The sequence below is a fragment of the Heterocephalus glaber genome, unplaced genomic scaffold, assembly GCF_053883595.1.
Source record: "Heterocephalus glaber isolate CG9 unplaced genomic scaffold, H.glaber_assembly_v1.0 deba00000347, whole genome shotgun sequence".
Lineage (NCBI taxonomy): Eukaryota > Metazoa > Chordata > Mammalia > Rodentia > Bathyergidae > Heterocephalus > Heterocephalus glaber.
Genome location: NW_028258143.1, coordinates 52,727,157 through 52,745,762, shown reverse-complemented (window position 1 = coordinate 52,745,762; position 18,606 = coordinate 52,727,157). Strand labels below are relative to the sequence as shown.

At 37.4% G+C, this 18,606-nt stretch overlaps 1 protein-coding gene across 4 annotated transcripts in view; it reads right to left on the bottom strand.

The window, feature by feature from the left end:
- The window catches only part of Map3k20 (mitogen-activated protein kinase kinase kinase 20), a 172,510-nt gene that overhangs the window by 65,260 nt on the left and 88,644 nt on the right, over positions 1-18,606 (bottom strand). For all 4 annotated transcript variants that reach the window (XM_021238651.2, XM_004857688.3, XM_004857686.4 and 1 more), the window contains exons 5-8: positions 15,196-15,261; positions 11,791-11,819; positions 11,275-11,412; positions 782-868 (exon numbers count right to left, since the gene is read on the bottom strand). In XM_021238651.2, coding sequence (XP_021094310.1) covers positions 782-868; positions 11,275-11,412; positions 11,791-11,819; positions 15,196-15,261 — 320 coding nt within the window. The remainder of the gene's footprint in view (positions 1-781; positions 869-11,274; positions 11,413-11,790; positions 11,820-15,195; positions 15,262-18,606) is intronic.

Here is an 18,606-nt window from a genome sequence, read left to right as displayed (position 1 = left end):
GCACAATTTTAAACCTTTCAAAATGTAGTTGCTCTCTTTGATATGAATGTGCCATGTTCTCTGATGTAGGCTCATAGGTCCAACTAACTGAAAGCCTCAATTTATGGGAAGAAGAAAAGCGAGGCTGGGGACACAGCACAAACGGTGTTTACGCCACTGAAGTTCTTTTGAAATGGAAAGGCTCTGCATGAAGAAGCGAACAGTTATGCCACTGCCTCGCCAATTCCAGTGAGGAGCTCATCTTCAATGTAGTGTTCAACGTAGGTGGCAAAACTGTAATTTTTCCCTTTTTTGAAACTATTTTTTCTTCTTTTATTTTTGAAATTCTCATCTAAGCGACAGTTTCTTGTACTATAGTGACTCCTGCTGGGAGAGGTAAGTTGAAGTAGCTGAAGGTCTCTTACAGATATATCAACTCCCGGCCAGTAAAAAAGATGTCCTAAACGCAGGAGATGGAGTTAAACTGTTCCCCTACCTTGGACGCAATGGCTTCTTTCATCACTAAGAACAAACCCCTAGGTTTTACAATTGAGACTGAGAAACTAGTACAGTACTTGTACAATTTTTGATCTACAGCATCACGACGTGAAGCTGCAACAATTAGATGTAAAGGGTCCATTCATGAGGAATAACATCACTTTGACCCTTTGTGTTAGCTCCTACTGCTAATCTTTCCATAAGCGTGAACTTACTTTCAATTTGAAGAAGATGAAAAAGTCTTTTGCAAAACCCCAATACTGTTTTCTGATCTATGTACCTGAATGGAGAAACGTAGTCTTACCTCGTTTTTTTCCACTACAAGCCAAGCTACTTGTAATCCTTCCAAACCTTTAAAGGGGACCTCCCTTGTTAGCATCTCCCAGAGAACCTGGAACAAAAAGAAAATGGAATTTTTATTCTTGTACTTTATATTTTTGGTATATTACTGAAACTTTATCTATAATTTAATTGTATCCAATTACCAGGTACAACCAACCTCATCTGTAGAAACTTGAACAAAATCTATCTGTATGTATATATTCACACATAGGACTTCTTTCATATTTTATGTACTTTTTATGTTCTTTTTTATAAAGAAAAAACTTAGTTTAGAAGTTAGAGTCAGATTTAAAATTTTATGAAATCAATGAGTCTGAGGGATTTAACTTTATCTCATGAGTTATTGAGTTATATTCCTACAAATCAGATTTTATATTTTGTTAGATAAAAACTCATTCTGCCTTCAACCTCTGACACATTTCTCTATAAGAGAATAACAGGGAATTCAACATTTTTAAAGGTTCAATAATAATATTATAACAAAAACAAGACGCCAATCTAAATCACTGGCAAAGCCATTTACTCTACAATGGTAGATCTTTGCAAAATTACAACATTTAGATTTTGTGTTTTGGATAAATTTCTCTCAAAATAAGGAAACCATTTTCCTCTACCTATAATTTATTATACCATATTCTAAAATGTAATACATGTTTTGTATACACATAGGCTGACTGTGTGTATGTGAGTTTATGTGTATATTAATCTCTATGCAACCCCTGAGATAAGCACAATTAACAAATCTTAACGAGAATGCCCAAAGCAAGCCGACTGGTGCTAGGAATGTTGATTTTGGTTAATCATTAAACACTGAGTAGTGGAGATTTGGACACTCAGTTACTTTCTCTATTTATACAAACAAGATATCCAAAATTTGAGTCTACTAATACTTTGTAAAGTGCATAAAACAATTTTAATTTGATCAATAATAATCATAATAACAACCATTATCATTTATTGAGTGCTTGGAACTATGTTCCAGGTACCCTTTATCTGTGTCATCATGATCAATGGTCAATCTTCTCACATAGGTATTATTCTCATTTTAAAGGTGAGGAAACTAGGATTTCGGAAAGTTAAATAAACTTGCCCAAAGACATTCAGTTACTAAATTACAGACCAGGATATGAACTTGCTGCCTCACCATGAAGGCCAAATTCTTAACCCATCTCATGTAATTCTACAGAGGGAGAAGCTGCGGTGGCAGAAAGAATGTGAATTGCCATGTTGTAGGTACCAAGCCATGGCAGAGGCAACAAGAGACTAAGCAGTTTGGGCTTAAGATTTCTCTTGTTTTTTGGGGGGGTTTTGGTACCAGGGATCGAACTCGGGTCCTTGCGCTTGTGCAGCAGGCAGTGAAACCACTGAGCTAAATCCCTGGCCTAGGATTTCTCTTGTTCAAAACATGAAAGTCTATTTCCAAATGACAATGTAAATGGAGAGTACTCTATTCAAACAAGTTCTGTAAACCTCAATCCACTATTTCCTCAGCTAGCATTCAGTCTTATTTGAGCCATAACATGTTAAATGAATGTGAACTAATACGAAGATAATTAGCAGGAAAATCAGGGAAATTGGCAGATGCTGCTCAAGCAGGAGAAAAAAATTCACTGAAGCCTCTTTGGGCTTTTAATCAAGTGTGTAAGGTACTTCTTTAGAAGAGCTACTGAATAATTCTATTTGAGTCACACAAGTGATTAGAGAAAGGTAAGGGGCATCCCAGAAGGGGACAATTCTAGTGATGGCTGTAAGTAATGGAAGGGTGAGAGCCAGCCCAGGTATGCAATCACCCTGACACACGCCTGTGACAGGGAGGAGGCAGCAAGAGGCCTGAGCAGGAAATGAAGCCCCTCCATTTGCTGCAATTACCCCTCCACTGGTGCTGGGGCTGGGGGAAAGGACATGAAGAGCAAGTAAATGGATGGATTTTGCATTCCTACGGAGAAAGGGAAGAGGGAATTAACCTCAAACAAATCAATTGCTCCAGACTATAAAATGTTCAGATGAGCAACCTCACACCTCCTCCTTTCTCAGTTTGGCCTGTGCATACATTACACTTGTGTGTGTATAAACACACATATATACACACACATTGGTGCTGAGGAAATAGCACCAGAAAATTATTAATTCTTCATTCCTTATTACAAAATATTCTGCTGGAAAATGTCCAAAACCTAGCAAGATCTGAGTTCTAGACCTCAAAAAAATAAAAGGTTCATTTTACTTCTTGTGTCTTGGAAGGACTAATCCCCAAGAACTGTCATGTTTTGAAGGCTATTTGAGGCCTACAGTTTGGTTCCAGAACCAGGACATCTCACTATTTCCTTTTACTAATTCTCCAAATTCAGGAATGCACTAAAAAGTAAGTATTATGAGATAGGATGGCTTTTTCTACACTCAACAAAATGACAATTGGCACACAAAAACCTTTGTTAAAGAACTTTGTTGAAGAAGTCACCAAGGTCTAAAAATATATTAAATGATGCCCTAAAATACCACTTAGGAGGATGCAAGCCAAACATTATTGTGATCTTACACCTTAAAAATTATTTTCCAACTCATTGTATATTGAGACGTTCTCACAGTTAAACTGTGCTCACAAGGAAAATTTCTATTTTCAGTTTACGGAGCAGAAACTTGGATGAGGCTGTGTACTTCTGCCTTTTCTCTTACACACAATAGAAAGCCATTACCTGAGCCTGGCTGGTTCTGGAAGATGGCTCACAGACAAGTGCACAGTGAGGCTCTTAAGCTACTCGGTTTTCAAAGCTGGTTTTGGCTGAGAAACTCCTAGGATGGTAATCCTTTCTGCATTGTCATTAGGGTAGCTTTGTTTTTAGAGAGTAACAAGGCCTTGTGTTCTTAGAAGGCTTATTCTTTCAATGATTTTTGCCTTCCTGAAGTCCCTTCTTTTTTTGCGGATTACACACTGAACATACTTAATGGTCCTTCAAGAGAAGTTAACATAAGAGGGCAGGAAAATCTTTCTTATAAAATGAATAGAGGAACAACTGCCTGCCTAGCAATGTTTACCCCCTTAGAAACAAGGATCACAGGATCCATTTCTGGCATTGGCAGCACGTTTCTTTAAGCCAGTACAAGGCCATGTGCTAGAAAGCAACATGCATCTATGAAGCTGAGGAGGGCTGGTACCCTTGAGAATATTAGAGGTTAAATTCTTACAGCAAATCAGAAAAAATAGAAGAATAAAAAGCAAAGATAATTTGTAACTCTTTTTTGTGGACTTATTCATTGGTGTGTGACTACTGTGTGTAAGGGGGATATTTCAATCAACAGAATAAGCTCTTAATGAACTACAGGTGCTTTATGCAAACAGATGGTCCCGCTGACAGAGTTCTGGCTATGGACTGCTCTTTGAAAGGACATCAAAAAATCTGAATCATCACGTTGTTTTCTTAGGTAGGTATCATTTTCAATGTTTGTGGACCACAAACTTCCAAAACGAACATGGTCCTAACCTTAACAACCATCGTTTCTGGCTCTTTCATTTAATATCTACTTTGAACATATAATGCTTTCTTCATTTAAAAAATGTGTGATTATCTAAAACAAATGGTTCTAGAAATTATGCCTTGTACATTTTCTTTTCTTTTTTTTTCCCCCATTAACTTTATTGGTACATTTTAGGTATAAAATACAGTTACATTCATCATTGGGATCTTGTACCATTACATGAGTATCTTGGTTCTTATTTTTTTTCCCCTTCCCTTGCCCTCCCTTCATCCCCTTCACCCTTCGCTATTTGCAAAGACCTTGCTTCCATTTTTTTCCTCTTCTCATATTTTTTCCTTTCCCTTTTTTTCCTTCCCCTACCCCTCCCAATTCCCCTGCTCTTTTAGACCTTTTCTTCCTGTTACACAATATCAGTTATACATTTACTAAATTACAATATTGAGATCTAGGAGACATTACCACAGATTTTACAGAATTTAAAAGGATATAGAAAGCATAATACAAAAATCTGTTTTGAAATAAATTTGAAAACTTCTAAGAAGTAACTTAGAAGACAAATTAATGAAACTAACTCTGGAGGAAATATAAAATTTGAATAGTACCTATTAAAGAAAGTATATTCCTAGCTTGAAAACCTACTTATATGACAACAGCAGGCTCATATACATTTTAACTGATATATTATATCAAACAATTAAAGCAGAAAAAAGGAACACTTCTCCCCTCATTTTAGGAAATCAACATTGTGCTAATCCTAAAATTGGATAAAGATAATAGAAGAAAAAAGTATGAACACAGATAGAAATTTGTTGAACAAAACAAACTCTTAGAAGTCAGATCTGGCAGGATGTAGAAAGTGGTTTTGTTATAGGGATGGCAGTGTTGGTTCAGCACTGGAAGATCCACCCCCAAAAGTCATCATTTTAACAGAGGAAAGGAGAAAGCCATATGATCCTGTCAGTAGTTGGAGAAAGAGTATTGGACTAAATTCTACAGCTGTTCATGGTAAAAGCTATCAGGAGATTAGGAGTAGAGCAGAACTTTCTCAACAGATCAAAGATATGTACTCCATACTTCCAACAAAAACTCCTTCTATGAATGGAGACGATACAATGCTTTCTCCCTAAAGTGGGGAACAAGGGCATATATGCCTACTCTTCATCTGTCCATTAGACTTTGAAACATAGGTCTAAACCAAAATAGTCTGGCAATAAAATGACACAACTAGGATGGGATTGGCTCGGCAGAAGTAAAATCTTTATATGTAGATGAAATGATCATCTACAGAGAAAATACTAAGAAATCTCTAGGAGCCCCTAGAACTTGTACTTGAATTTAGCAGGATTAGAAAACACAAGGTATATATAAAAACTCAGGTCTGTGTATACTTGCTATAAATGAAGAATTGGATATTGAAATTTAAAAGTTATGTAGGAGTACAAAGGACTCAGAAAAGCCAAAAACAAAAACAGTGTTGGAAGATGTTTAGCACCCAATTTTAAGACTTCTTCTAAAGCTACAGTAATCAAGGCAGCGTTGGTGTAAAGAAAGACATATAGATCATTTGAATAAAACAGAGAATCTAGAAATAGAACCACACATATATGGTCCATTGAGTTTTGAAAGATTATTTAACATTAGCATTTTATAGAATATAAACTTGATTCAAGAGCCGAGGAAGGGAGAGTGTCTTCAGCAAACGGCACTAGAACTCCTGGTATCTGTACATAAAAACTTAACCTCAACCCTTTTTTTCCATACATGAAAATAATTTGAAGGGATCTATGAACCTAAATATGAAAGCCTAAAAGTATAAAACTTTAAGAAGAAATTATAAGGGAAAATATTTATGAATTCAGGGTAGGCAAGAACTACCTAGGATACAATAAACATGATGTATAAAAGAAAAAAATTGATAAATGAGATTCCACCAAATTTTAGAACTTTAAATGACATCATTAAAATGAAAAGTAGTCCTTAAACAGACCATATTTACAATGCATATAACCTATGACCAGAATATATAAAGAATTCTTAGAGCTCATTAATAGACAACCCAATTAAAATGTAGACACAAGAAGATGATAAATAGCCAGTATAGTACAAGGAATGGTGTGCAACTGTAGAATCAGAAAAATACTAATCAGTACAATAATACGACTGAATTATACACTCATTAGGGAGATGAAGTCAAAAGTTTTAAAAGCCTTGTCATCACTTTTGCTTTTTGTTGGATTCTTCCGCTTTGCGTTTAATTTGTCATGCTCAATGGATTCATTCTGCTGGGTTTCCTGGGGTTGTGATCCTCATTGTCTTTTCCTAGGGTATTGTCTAAAATTTTTTGGAGTGCCGGTTTGGTATTCATGAAGTTCCTGAGGTGCTCTTTATCATGAAAGTATCTAATTTCTCCATCGATTTTGAAAGATAGTTTTGCAGGGTACAGCAATCTGGGTTGGAGGCTGTTTTCCTTTAGGGCTTGAAATACATCACTCCAAGTTCTTCTTGCCTTGAGGGTTGCTTTGAGAAGTCTGCTGTGATTCTGATGGGCTTTCCTTTGTATGTGATTTGTTTCTTTTCTCTCACTCCTTGTAGAATTTTATTCTTCTGTTGGATTTCTGGAATCCTAACTATTATAGGCCTATGTGTAGATTTTTTTTGATTAAGGCTAGCTGGAGTCCTAATATGCCTCACTTATCTGTATGTCAAGTTCTGTTCCCCTCCTTGGGAAGTTTTCTGCCATCACTTCTGTGAAGAGTTTTTTTATGTCATCTGCACTCTCTCCTCTTTCTTCATTGACTCCAGTCAGTCTTATGTTACTCTTCTTTGCATCGTCTAGCAGCTGCTGGATTGATTCCTCGTGTTCCCTTACAGTTCTAAAGCAATTTTTCTTTTCCTCCTCACTAATTGCAATCTTATCTTCTATATGTGAAATTCTATCCTCACATTGGTTCATTCTGCTGTGCAGACTTTCGATGGAATTTTTAATCTCTTGGAAATCTGTTTGTATCTGTTTTATGGATTCTATTTGTTTCCTATGTTGGGATTCCATCATGTTCCTCAGATCCTCTATTTTTTTTATCTGTGTCCTCTCTAGATTTATTAATCATGTCTTGCACCATGAGCAAAATCTTTGCTGTTATCTGAGTAATTATTTCTGATTTCATTTTTCCCAGGTCCTCTTTTGTTGCCAGTTCAGAGAGTCCAGGTTTTTGAGTATTAGATTGTTAGATTGTGCCATCTTGTTTCCCTTTGGGGTTGCTGTAGGTGATCCAGAAGTCTGTTTTTGAGGCTTGTTTACGTGTCTTCCATTTCCACGGGGGGGGGGGGGTGCTTCTGGCACCCATACGGCTCACCTTCTCTGCCCTAGGAGCTTGGGATGGCAGCAGGGGAGCTTCCTTCTGGGTGCTGGGACCAGCTCAGCTTCTCTGCCCTAGGAGCTTGGGATGGCGGCGGGGGAGCTTCCTTCCGGGTGCTGGGACTGGCTTACCTTCTCTGCCCTAGGAGCCTGGGATGGAGGCGGGGAGCTTCCTTCTGGGTGCTGGGACCAGCTGAGCTTCACTGCCCTAGGAGCCTGGGATGGAGGCAGGGAGCTTCCTTCCAGGTGCTGGGACTGGCTGAGCTTCACTGCCCTAGGAGGCTGGGATGGCAGTTGGGGAGCTTCCTTCTGGGTGCTGGGACTGGCTGAGCTTCACGGCCCTAGGAGCCTAGGATGGAGGCAGAGAGCTTCCTTCTGGGTGCTGGGACTGGCTGAGCTTCACTGCCCTAGGAGCCTGGGATGGCGGTAGGGGAGCTTCCTTCCAGTTGCTCATGCCTTGTACATTTTCTTTCACTAATAATGCTAACTTGGAACAAACGAAAGGAGAAGGGGTTGGAATTGAACACAATCAGAAGTCTTGTTTATAATTAAATTAACAGTCATGCAGTTTTCTGAATGGAATTCTGCAGATAGAGCTTGCTGCCAGAGGCACACTAGCATTCTGAGCAAACCTTTTTCACTTCACATAGATAGGTAGTAGAAGATGTTTTAAAACTGAGTCATTGAAGAGGCATGTCTGTTTCCACCAGTTAAGGGAAAGTACTATCATGAAAGTGGAATCGATATTGACACAATCCTGTCCTGTGGTTGGGGCACATAGGTTCTATCTAGCAATATCTGGTTTGTAAATAAAGAGCAACCCTGGAGATGCTCTGTGGCTGGTGAGAGTTTGTTTGCTTCAGTCAAGCAAACGATGTGACAGAATGATTTGTTAGGTATTTGTTAAATCCCTCCCACAGTAAAACCAAACCAAACCAGGCAAAGCTAGGACGAGTAAGCAAGAAGATAGAAGGCCTAATGTGCAAAGAGACATGCTCTGGCCCTTCCTCTGAAAAGTGGTGCATAGCTGCATGAGTGAAAGGTTTTCAAATTAAAATAACACTTGTAGCTCCAGAAAGGTGGACTCAGACCGAGACAGAGGTCAAAGTGTGGAAGGTACTGTAAAGATACAAGAAAGATCCCAAGGATGGATCCTTACCTCTTAACATCTTTAACAGTTTCTGAGTAAAAAAGGCATATGTTCTTGGTTACGGGTACTAAAATTGTGCTTCAGCTAAGGAAAAGCAGATGAGTACATTTCACACTGAAGTTCCTGGCAACTGGAAGGTTTTGAAAGAAAGTGGCTTGGAGTTTGTTTTCATAAATGAAATAATACCACAACCAAAGGTTCCTCCTATACATAACTCACAGTAATATCTTTTGGTAAAAATTTCTAATAGGGAAATTCCAAGACTTAGGGTGAATTTTCAAAATAAGAGCACTGTATGGGTTCAGAGTGCAAAATGAAACTTGAATGTTTTCCAATTCATATAACTGTGCAAAACAATTTAAATATCATGACCACCTCGATATGTTTATATTCTCTTATGTACACATGTACCTAAGAGGAGTGAGAACTGGTCTCCTGCTGAATACTGAGGAAGTGGGCTGGAACTCGGACCACTTGGCCATGTTCTCAGCCTTGCTGCTTATTCCTTCCTGAGCCCTCTTGATACAGAGGGGTCTGCAAAGGAAGGCCTGCTGCCAAGCAGAGTGGTTTAAAGGATTTGAAAAAACAAAGATAACTAGGCAACAGAGAATGTAAGTGGCCCTCAAAGACAAAAACACATACTATCTGGTCGTTTATAGAAAACGTTTGCTGGCTCCTGTTCCACAGAATAAAATGAGATATCTGTACCAATGAGCAGGCTACTCCAAATCTAAATTATCCTAAATTGGAGTCTAGTACAGTGCCTAACTCAATCTACACATACATACATACATGCACAATACATATATATATATGTACTTTTTTGCTGAAAAATGAAGGGATATAGCTTTATAAGAGAAAAAATTTCACAACCTCTTAAATTTCAATTAGTGTCCCATTTTCAGAATCCTAGAATATGAATATTTAATGCTTAGAATGCAGTACCTTCTGACACGGGAAACCAGTTTTAGAATCTGGTTTCCTCTGGAACATTTTTTTCCTTCTTTCGTTGAGAATTATTTTATCAATATCTGTAATAATACATAGTTTTCATTCTTAGAAATATTATTAAGAGAAATTAGATATTTTGCCTGATATTACTGCTCTCTTCTAATCTTCAAAATTCTAGCCTTTAGCTAAAAACATGTATTTCACTTTTGAAATGATTTTTTCCAGTAGCAAACAAAATGTATCTCTATCAAAGTTGTTTGGTGTACACAGAATGTGTTATAACTTAGAAAGAGCTGGCCAGCTGAAAGAGCCCCCAAACTCATAAACCCAGCAGTGAACGAACACCCAGAGACTGACTAAAGTAGCATGTTTGACCATGTTGACTTCCTCTTGTGCCACCAGCCAGCACCTTCAGCAAGAGCATGCAGAAGTTCAGAAGGAGAGCATGCTGATTTGGGCTCCAAGTAGCCTGCTCCACTTCCTATTATAATGCAAATGTCCTTTTAACAAGTAATGGTGAAAAGAGAGATAGTATACTTGGCAAAAGGGAGATAAAACACAAAGACAGGGTGTTCCAAATATTTTGAATTCTCTGAAGGATATACTGTACTTTAGGGAAAAAACTTATCCTCAAAGAAAGGCAACAAATAAATTTCTTCCTCCAGCAAGAACTGCCCCATCTCTGGCTTCTTTCTCCCTGACAGTGTAAGAACGTCTTTCTCCAGGATGACCCATCCCCACTCCCAAAGAAGTTTCAGCTCCTTCCTGTGGTCTCCATTCTTTAAGTATCCTCCCTTACTCCTGTATGATTCTATTCTTTCATGCTTCTCAGTTGCCATTTTCATGTAGTCGCTCATATTTACACTTCAGATAGTCACTACCACTTTCTAAGACTTATGGCAAACATGGGCAAGGCCATCTTCTAAGTGTATGTTTTCTTCTATGCTTTTAGACAGTCACTAATCAGTTTACCAGTTAACACTCAAGTTTCCCATTAATTAGTTCATCTGGCAGATGTACTCGCGGTTTTATACTGCTTGAGCAACCCATCACAATCAAGTCCTGTTCTAAATGGTCCATATTTCCACAGAGTTACAGACATACTCTACAGGCATGTTTCTTTTTTTTTTCTGGTACTGGGGATCAAACTCGGAACCTTGTGCTTGCGAGGCAGGCAGGAGAACCACCTAGCTAATTCCCCAGCCCTACAGGCATATTTCTACTCACAAAAATGCACTGTCCAGAGAAGTGCACTGGACCCCACACTAATTCAGGTCACATCTAATCTGTTTCTTGGAAGTAGTGCTGGTTTCTTTTTAGTACAGGACAAATAGCTCAGATGCAAAAAACGTGATCAAAACATATATTCCAACAATTAGAATGTGCTCTCCTTGGGCCTCTGCTTCAGGTGGTCTTCTGGAAATAGCAGCACTGTCACATGAGTGAATTGTGGCATTATTCGTCTCTAGGTTGTTTGCTCCTTGTATTTCCTATAGCAATTGACAGAAACGAGAAATGCACTCACCACACCATAGGAATATGTGTCACAAGTTTCAGAGACAGGGAGACTCTGGATAACTTCTGGAGCCATCCACGGGAAAGTTCCAACCAACGACATGTGTGTGGTATGGTTATGGAACCGAGAAGCACCAAAGTCGCAGATCTGAGAACAGAGAAACCAGAATCAAGTTTCACCGTACTGACTAGTAAGAGAACTGTCAGTCATGGAATTTACACCTGAAATCAACAATTTTTTAAATTAAAAAGAAACAGATGAGAAAGGGACTAAAAGATGTTGAGAGAGAGCTGGAAGAGAGAGGAGGGGGATGTAAAAGAATTAAGGTGTGTCATGTACGGGTACCCACCACCCACAATGAATGTATTCATTATGTATCCCAGGGCCAGGGATTTAGCTCAGTGGTTTCGCTGCCTGCTGCGCAAGCGCAAGGACCCGAGTTCAATCCCTGGTGCCAAAAAAAAACCACAACAACATTATTACCCCAGACATGTACTAATAAATTAAAAAAAGAAATAGTCCTACCTTCAATACTCCATCAGCTGCTATAACAACTAAAAAAGAAAAAAAGATAAATTATGACAATCATTTAATTTGTTTGAAGTCTTATACTGAAGAAAGCATAACTTTCTTCTCCTAGCTTTTATATGGTTAACTTTCCAATTTGATATAATAAAAGGTAAATTCAAAGTGTTTATTCCATTGAGGATTTTGCAAAAGGGAGCTAACATTAAAACCAAAGCTTAAAAAAATAAATGAAAATAAAACCAAAGTTTAATTCTATGAGGTGCTGATTTAAATGACTCCTAAAATAGTTGTTTTATACAATGCATTACTGTCCGTTGAAAAAGGGAACAAAATTATTTAGGAGAACCAAATTTTTACCTGGGTCCTGCCAGTAGCAGCTAAGATGAAACTGAGGAAGTCATTATCACTATTATTGCTTACATTGTTTTTCTTCCCAACTGAAGAGTAATTTTCTTAGTGACAATATTAATTCATTCACTTATTCATACATTCATTTAACAACTATTTGCTGAGCACCATGACCAAAGCCATATATATATGCTCTGGAACAGAAAGATAAGCGAGACTGGCATTGCCCCTGTGGTCCTGAAGTTTACCATCTAACCAAAGAGACAATTAAATAAACATCTACAATAAAGTGGGATAAATATCATGATGAGAGAAAGTGAGAGTATTATAAAGTGAATGAACAGGAAATCTGAGTCTAGGGAAGTCACACGAAGTTTCCAGGGAGAAAAGATCCTTATGCTAAGAAATGAAAAGCTGAAAGATAACCAGAAAGAGGAGAGCTGGGAAGGCAGATGACAGAGTGATGCAAAAGCTCCAGAGTGATAGGAAAGGCACAGCAACTCTGGAAGGTCAGGGCTGGGCCAAGAAGAGCCCTGGTAGGAAATGGTAAGTGGAGGAATGAAGTGAGCAAGCATGCAGGGGACAGACTACATCAGAGAAGAACAGAACCGGGGGAAAGGAGAGCACTAGGCATGCAAGTGGCTGTGATCCAAGCGATGCAGATGTGGTATGAGGGCTGTGAGAAAGGACAGGAGAGAGGTGCACTGAGCCTAGAATACCTGGGATGGTAGATTAGCTGGGCTTAATGAATAGCTGGACATGGGGGGAGAAAGAGGAGGGTTCAACGATAAATAAATAAAGAGGCAATATAGTTTAATGGGTAGAACCAGAGCTCTGGACTCAAACTACCAATTCCTTTGTGTTTAATCTCTTGTGTCGGTAACTGGTATTGCCACTCGCTGAGAAAAGGAAGAATGATATGATTTTTTGAAGGAGGAGGGAGAAGACAGAAAGACTAATTTGAACAGAATACATTCTGAGATCATGTAAAATATCTATGTAGTTATATCTAACAAGTTAGATATAAAAATATCTATGTAGTTATATCTACACAGTTTTGAAGCTGAAATTTGTTTGTGTTGAGAGTTAAGTGCAGCTCTCATGGGAGGAGGAGAATAAGAGCATAAGGGAGAGGAGGCCAAGGATGGAACCCTGAAAAAATGCTTTTGGTCTTTCTTTTAAAAGTCACTTGTGGCTTGAACATGGCAGATGATCAATTTAGTGCTTAGCAGCAGCTATTAATAACTTTGATAAATGGAGAAAATAATCTTCACATGACCAAACATATAGCAATAGCCTCAAGGTAAACATTACAAATAATAAGTTATAAACTTACGAAAATACTGCTGACACTATATTCAATTGTTTTTAAAATATCTCTACTGTTTCTTCTCCTTATAAGATTAACAAATGCTTCTTTTTAAAAATAACACTATAAAAATGTATAACATAGAAAATGAAAATTGTTCCCTCTCCCAGGAAAAAAATTATAAAAACTTAGGTCTGTACTATTTCAATGTGAGTTTATGTATGTTTCTGGCAAATAACAGCACAAATTTTAACATTATATATTATTATTTAAGTGTTCATAATTATAGCATAAATAAATCTGCAATTTAATTAACCATTGTTCTTTCACAAAAGATTAAGGACATACTGAAGTCTAATAACTTTTTCAGATTAAAATTCTGCACATGAATGAAAAAATTACAGTCATGACACTGATACTTCTTACAAGATTCTAGATTACTTCCTAATGATTTAATTAGTCGACTATACATCAAATGTTGCCTGGCAGGGTGGTGCACACCTAGAATCCCAGCACTTGGGGGGCTGAGGCAGGAGGATCACTGTGAGTTCGAGGTCAGCCTGAACTACATAGTGAAATCCTGTCTCAAAAAAAAAAAAAAAAGTGTTTAGTTTCAAGAAGCCTCTGTCTAATAAGAGCCAAAGGATAAGTGATAATTTAGAAGAGGGCACAACAAATCAGCAACAGTCAACTGGCAGGATCACACTGAGGGTCCAACCTGGACTCCTCAGGAGTGGCCACCCCAACAACTTCCTTTCCTCCCTACCCTTCCATTATCTCAGCCAGACACACACCTCACGCCCCAGACTCTCGGCAGAGGTATCTGGTCTGTTCCTTGGTCCTCTTTTACTTACCAACACTACTCATTCTAAGGATCACTCTACTGACAAATACCCATTTGAGGTGCAGTGACCTAAAGGTTTTATAAAAACAAATAGTTCTTCCTCTCCTTACTGAGAATTGCTTAGGAAGTGTGGAGATAATTGATAAAAAGATTCTTTAGAAGTAGTAAACCACCATGTTTACTTTAGCAAGTTTGGCTAAAGCCTTTCTCTGATAACTCTAAAGTGATGTAATGAAAGAAGCACTCTGTTACCATTCCTACTTGAAGGTAATGTCTAATCCTGCAAGTTATTTTAAAATGCTCACTCTCCAAATTATAAAATAAGGATCATAAATAAACTGCACGAAGTACAGAAGAAGGGAAAGAAGTAAATGAAAGACTTTACTTTCCAAACTTCCAAGAATGCTGATGGGCACTACTCCAGGTCATATGGAAGTGAGTGACAAAAAAAATTTACACCATATAATTCAGAAGTAACAGGAACAAAACTCAAAATTGCTAGTATAGAGAACCATCTAAAAATAGAAGACTAAAAATACATGACTACACACTTTGACCCAGCAAAACCTCTTTTAGAAAATGATTCTAGGGAAATAATTAGAGATGTGTTGAAAAATTTGGCTGAAAGGTATTAAGTCAAACATTTCTTATCTAGGAAAAAATGTAAACAATCCAAATGTCCACACTCTGTGCTATGTTTATACAATGGAACAGTATGCAGCTTCTTCAAATAATATAGAGAATTTGATATTTATTGATAGTGAAATGATAGGATATCAGCAGTCAAACCACAAGTTACAAAGGATATGTAAAGCATGATGCTTATTTCTATAATAGGTATGTGTAATGTGTGATTAGTAAGGTTAGGGTTAGGTAAAATAAAAATATCTGGCTATATTACCGTTTCTTGACTTGAGATCTCTGTGAATCACCTTGACAGGAGCCTCCATATGTAAATAGTGCATTCCTTTTTGTAAAAGAAGAAAAAAAAGGCCTATTAATATTTTCAACATTGCACTAGTACCTTTAATATTTTTGCAAAGAATTTAATAGCAGAAACCAAGTCCATGTGTTTTATTCTTCAAGAGTTATAAAACAGAAACAGGATATGTCTACAGTAGTAACATTTACTTAAGTAAAATTTATAAGCTTTGGGCCGGGGATTTAGCTCAGTGGTTCTGGCGCCTGCCTCGCAAGCACAAGGTCCCGAGTTCGATCCCCAGTATCAAAAAAAAAACCACACACACAAAATTTATAAGCTTTAATCTCTTGGAGGATGGAATTCGACTGTGGGTAAAGCTAGCTTCTTATAATACCTAATAAGGGCATCTGAATTTTCTAGAGTCTGCATGGAAATAGCACAGTAACCAGTGGGAGAAATGCTCTGTGGCTAAGGTATTCCACTACTGCCACCTTCTACATCTGCCAAAGTCCTGCCCAAGGGGTGCAGCTCTTACTTGGATGCCCGTGATTACCTAGCTGCAGCTCCATTTATTTTCTTGGTATTCACTCCATCAAGACCCGGGATTGAAGATAGGGTGGGGGGAGGGGAGCTTGGAGAACTGACTAATTATGGTTGCTCAAGGATTTTATGATCTTCAGATAGAAAAAAATACAGTAATTGTAAAATATTTTACTCTTTTCACAAAGATAAATCTTAGAGATAATCTGTATTTAAACAGAATTAAAAGTTCTCTCCAACATATTTTTAATATAAATTAAGATACTTCATTATAACCTAAATAGTTTTATTGTTTTGAATCAAAAATTGTACTTGAAAAGACTATTTCATGTCTTAGTAGTGTTTGACTCTCTGTATTTATGTGTTATACTACCTGAGAATAAAGAAAAAGAACATTTTCTAATGAACATTTCCTCTCCCTTTATTTTTCAAGTTCTTTTTTCTAAATAATGGAAGAAAAGTCCTTTCCCCCATCAAATCAAACAGGCTCCCTCTGTGAATGAACACTGAACACAATTTAATAACTATGGTTTGGCTTTTTAAAGTATATAGAACATTTCTATTTTATAGAGGTTAATTTTTAATAATCTATTATTCTACTTTTCATGAAGAATCATGAAAGAACAAAGAAAATAAGATTTAAACTCTTGCCATATAATAATATCACTGAAAAGAGTTAACAAAAGTATTAGTAATTTAAATGATCTTAAGCAAAGTATAATTGGGATAAAGGGAATCTCTTTTAATACGAAATTCTATATACGTCAAACTATAAAAATTCAATAGCTTTACAACCTGGGTGACATCTAATAATCTGTATGACTGAATTTCATAGTTACTTCTTTCTTGTTTTAGATTCAAATTCCTGAATAACTTTTCAGCTTAGAATCAGCTTAATTACTATCAGAGGTAGAGATAGTTTCTACACCTGCTAACAAGTAAGGATTTCAAAAAGCAACACTCAAGTATAAAAGCTTAAAACACAGGCACTTTTCTTTGTTATGGCTGATTATTATAAGAAAAAGTACCCTAAATTATTTGTGAACAATGTACAATATACATTTAAATAACACTTAGTGTATACCCTACCATTGTAGTAATCACAATTATGTAATATTGTTTAACTTGTTTTCATAGAGCCATTTACAGTTCTGACCTATGTTTATTGCAAACCATTACGAAGGTTGGCAAACAGTTCTAACAGGTTTAACACTGAGGGTTTTTTAAAAACGATTTGACAGGTGTCATTGAGGAGACTTTGGGGAGAATCGGAGTCAATGATGACCACTTTTGAGTCTCGATACAGGTTGATCTGCTTTAATTGTTCCTTTTATGCACTGCTGAACGGGCTTGCAGCAATTTCAGCTCCCCCCTTCCCCATTCTTCTTCCGACCCAGAATGAAGATAATCTTTTTAGCTTTGAGGATGTACTCTCTCAACGGCAATGATGTTGAGCAATGCCTATTTCAAAATGCATGAGCCAACTCTTATTTGGAATGAATTATTCATTCTTTGATTTCTCAACATTGTTGCTTCAGTGGCTTCAATCTCAGTCAAATTGAGAAGTTCATAGCTGAATTTGAAACAGAATCGACAAAAGTCAGGTCTTCCTATTTAATCTCTAAGTTCTATACCTGGCTTTTCTGGAGAAGGTTGAAGTCATTCTAAAGCATTGATTTCTTTTCCTTTTTAAGGCCATCAAAAAGGACTTTTAAATGTTACATAGTACTTAAGATTACAAATAAATAAGCCTCTTCTCAGCAGAGGCCAAACACATTGGCACTTGCCTTCAGATCAATTCATCAACCAAGCAGAAGAGATTTTATTACTTTGTAGTTTGCACCCTGTTCAGAGGGTCCACTCCCATTCTCTCCTTCCCTATCCTTTACCTCTGTTCCTTCTCCTCCCTACCCTTCTAATGCAGAAAGCTAGCACCTCTGGAAACCTCTGGAGAATGAAAGAGCTGACTTGGCCCTCCGACAGAACTGGTGTAGCAGGGGTGGGGTGTGTTACAGGGACCCTGAAGTATAGAACAGGAAGGCAAGTGTCTGATATCAGTGTGTTTGCTTGATGTGTCTACCCTAGTGCCATTAAGTAATAACATGGTTATATCTGGCTGAGCACCCTAAATGTAAAAGTCTGTAAGGTAAAGTGCCATATGTCAAGAACTGCCTGTATGTGCATTTACATTGACATAAGTGCATTTCCATAATGCTGCAGGCAGCTCCGACTAACAGCACATCATCTTGCTTACTTACACACAGGTGGTTCTGCGTGCTACTGACATGCAGAGAACTGACTATGATGCTACATGAAAATAGCTTGAAGAATATGAAATTCAAGGCTGATTTGAGATGCATGATGCATGAATATACAATTAAGTTCATTAGCACAGCAAAAGCTTTAAGTACTCCATCCTAAACAGAGCTTATTATTCTTATAAGGTAATGAACTGTCATTTGGTAGCAGCATCTAGCAAGAAACTTTAGAAAAAAATTTTTTCTTACTTTCTCTATTTTAAGAATTTGGCAGGTGTTGATGAAACTTGAAACAGTCAAGGTAAATCCCCAAAGGAAAGACTTACTTCTGGAGTCACTGTGTGGCTCTGCAGTGAAAGCAAAGTGTGAGTTGTTCTCTTTAATGAGTAGTAAGCAGCAGTGTATTTGCTTTGAAAAGAGATGCTACTGAAAATGGAATAGTGAAACGCAAAGGAGTTAATTGCCCCTGTGAAACGTGGAGATACTTACTTCCTACAGGTTGCTAGAATACAAATGTAACTATCAGTATTCATTACTTAGATCAACTTGTTTCCAAAGCAACTTTGACAGTTATAAATAAAACTAAAAAATG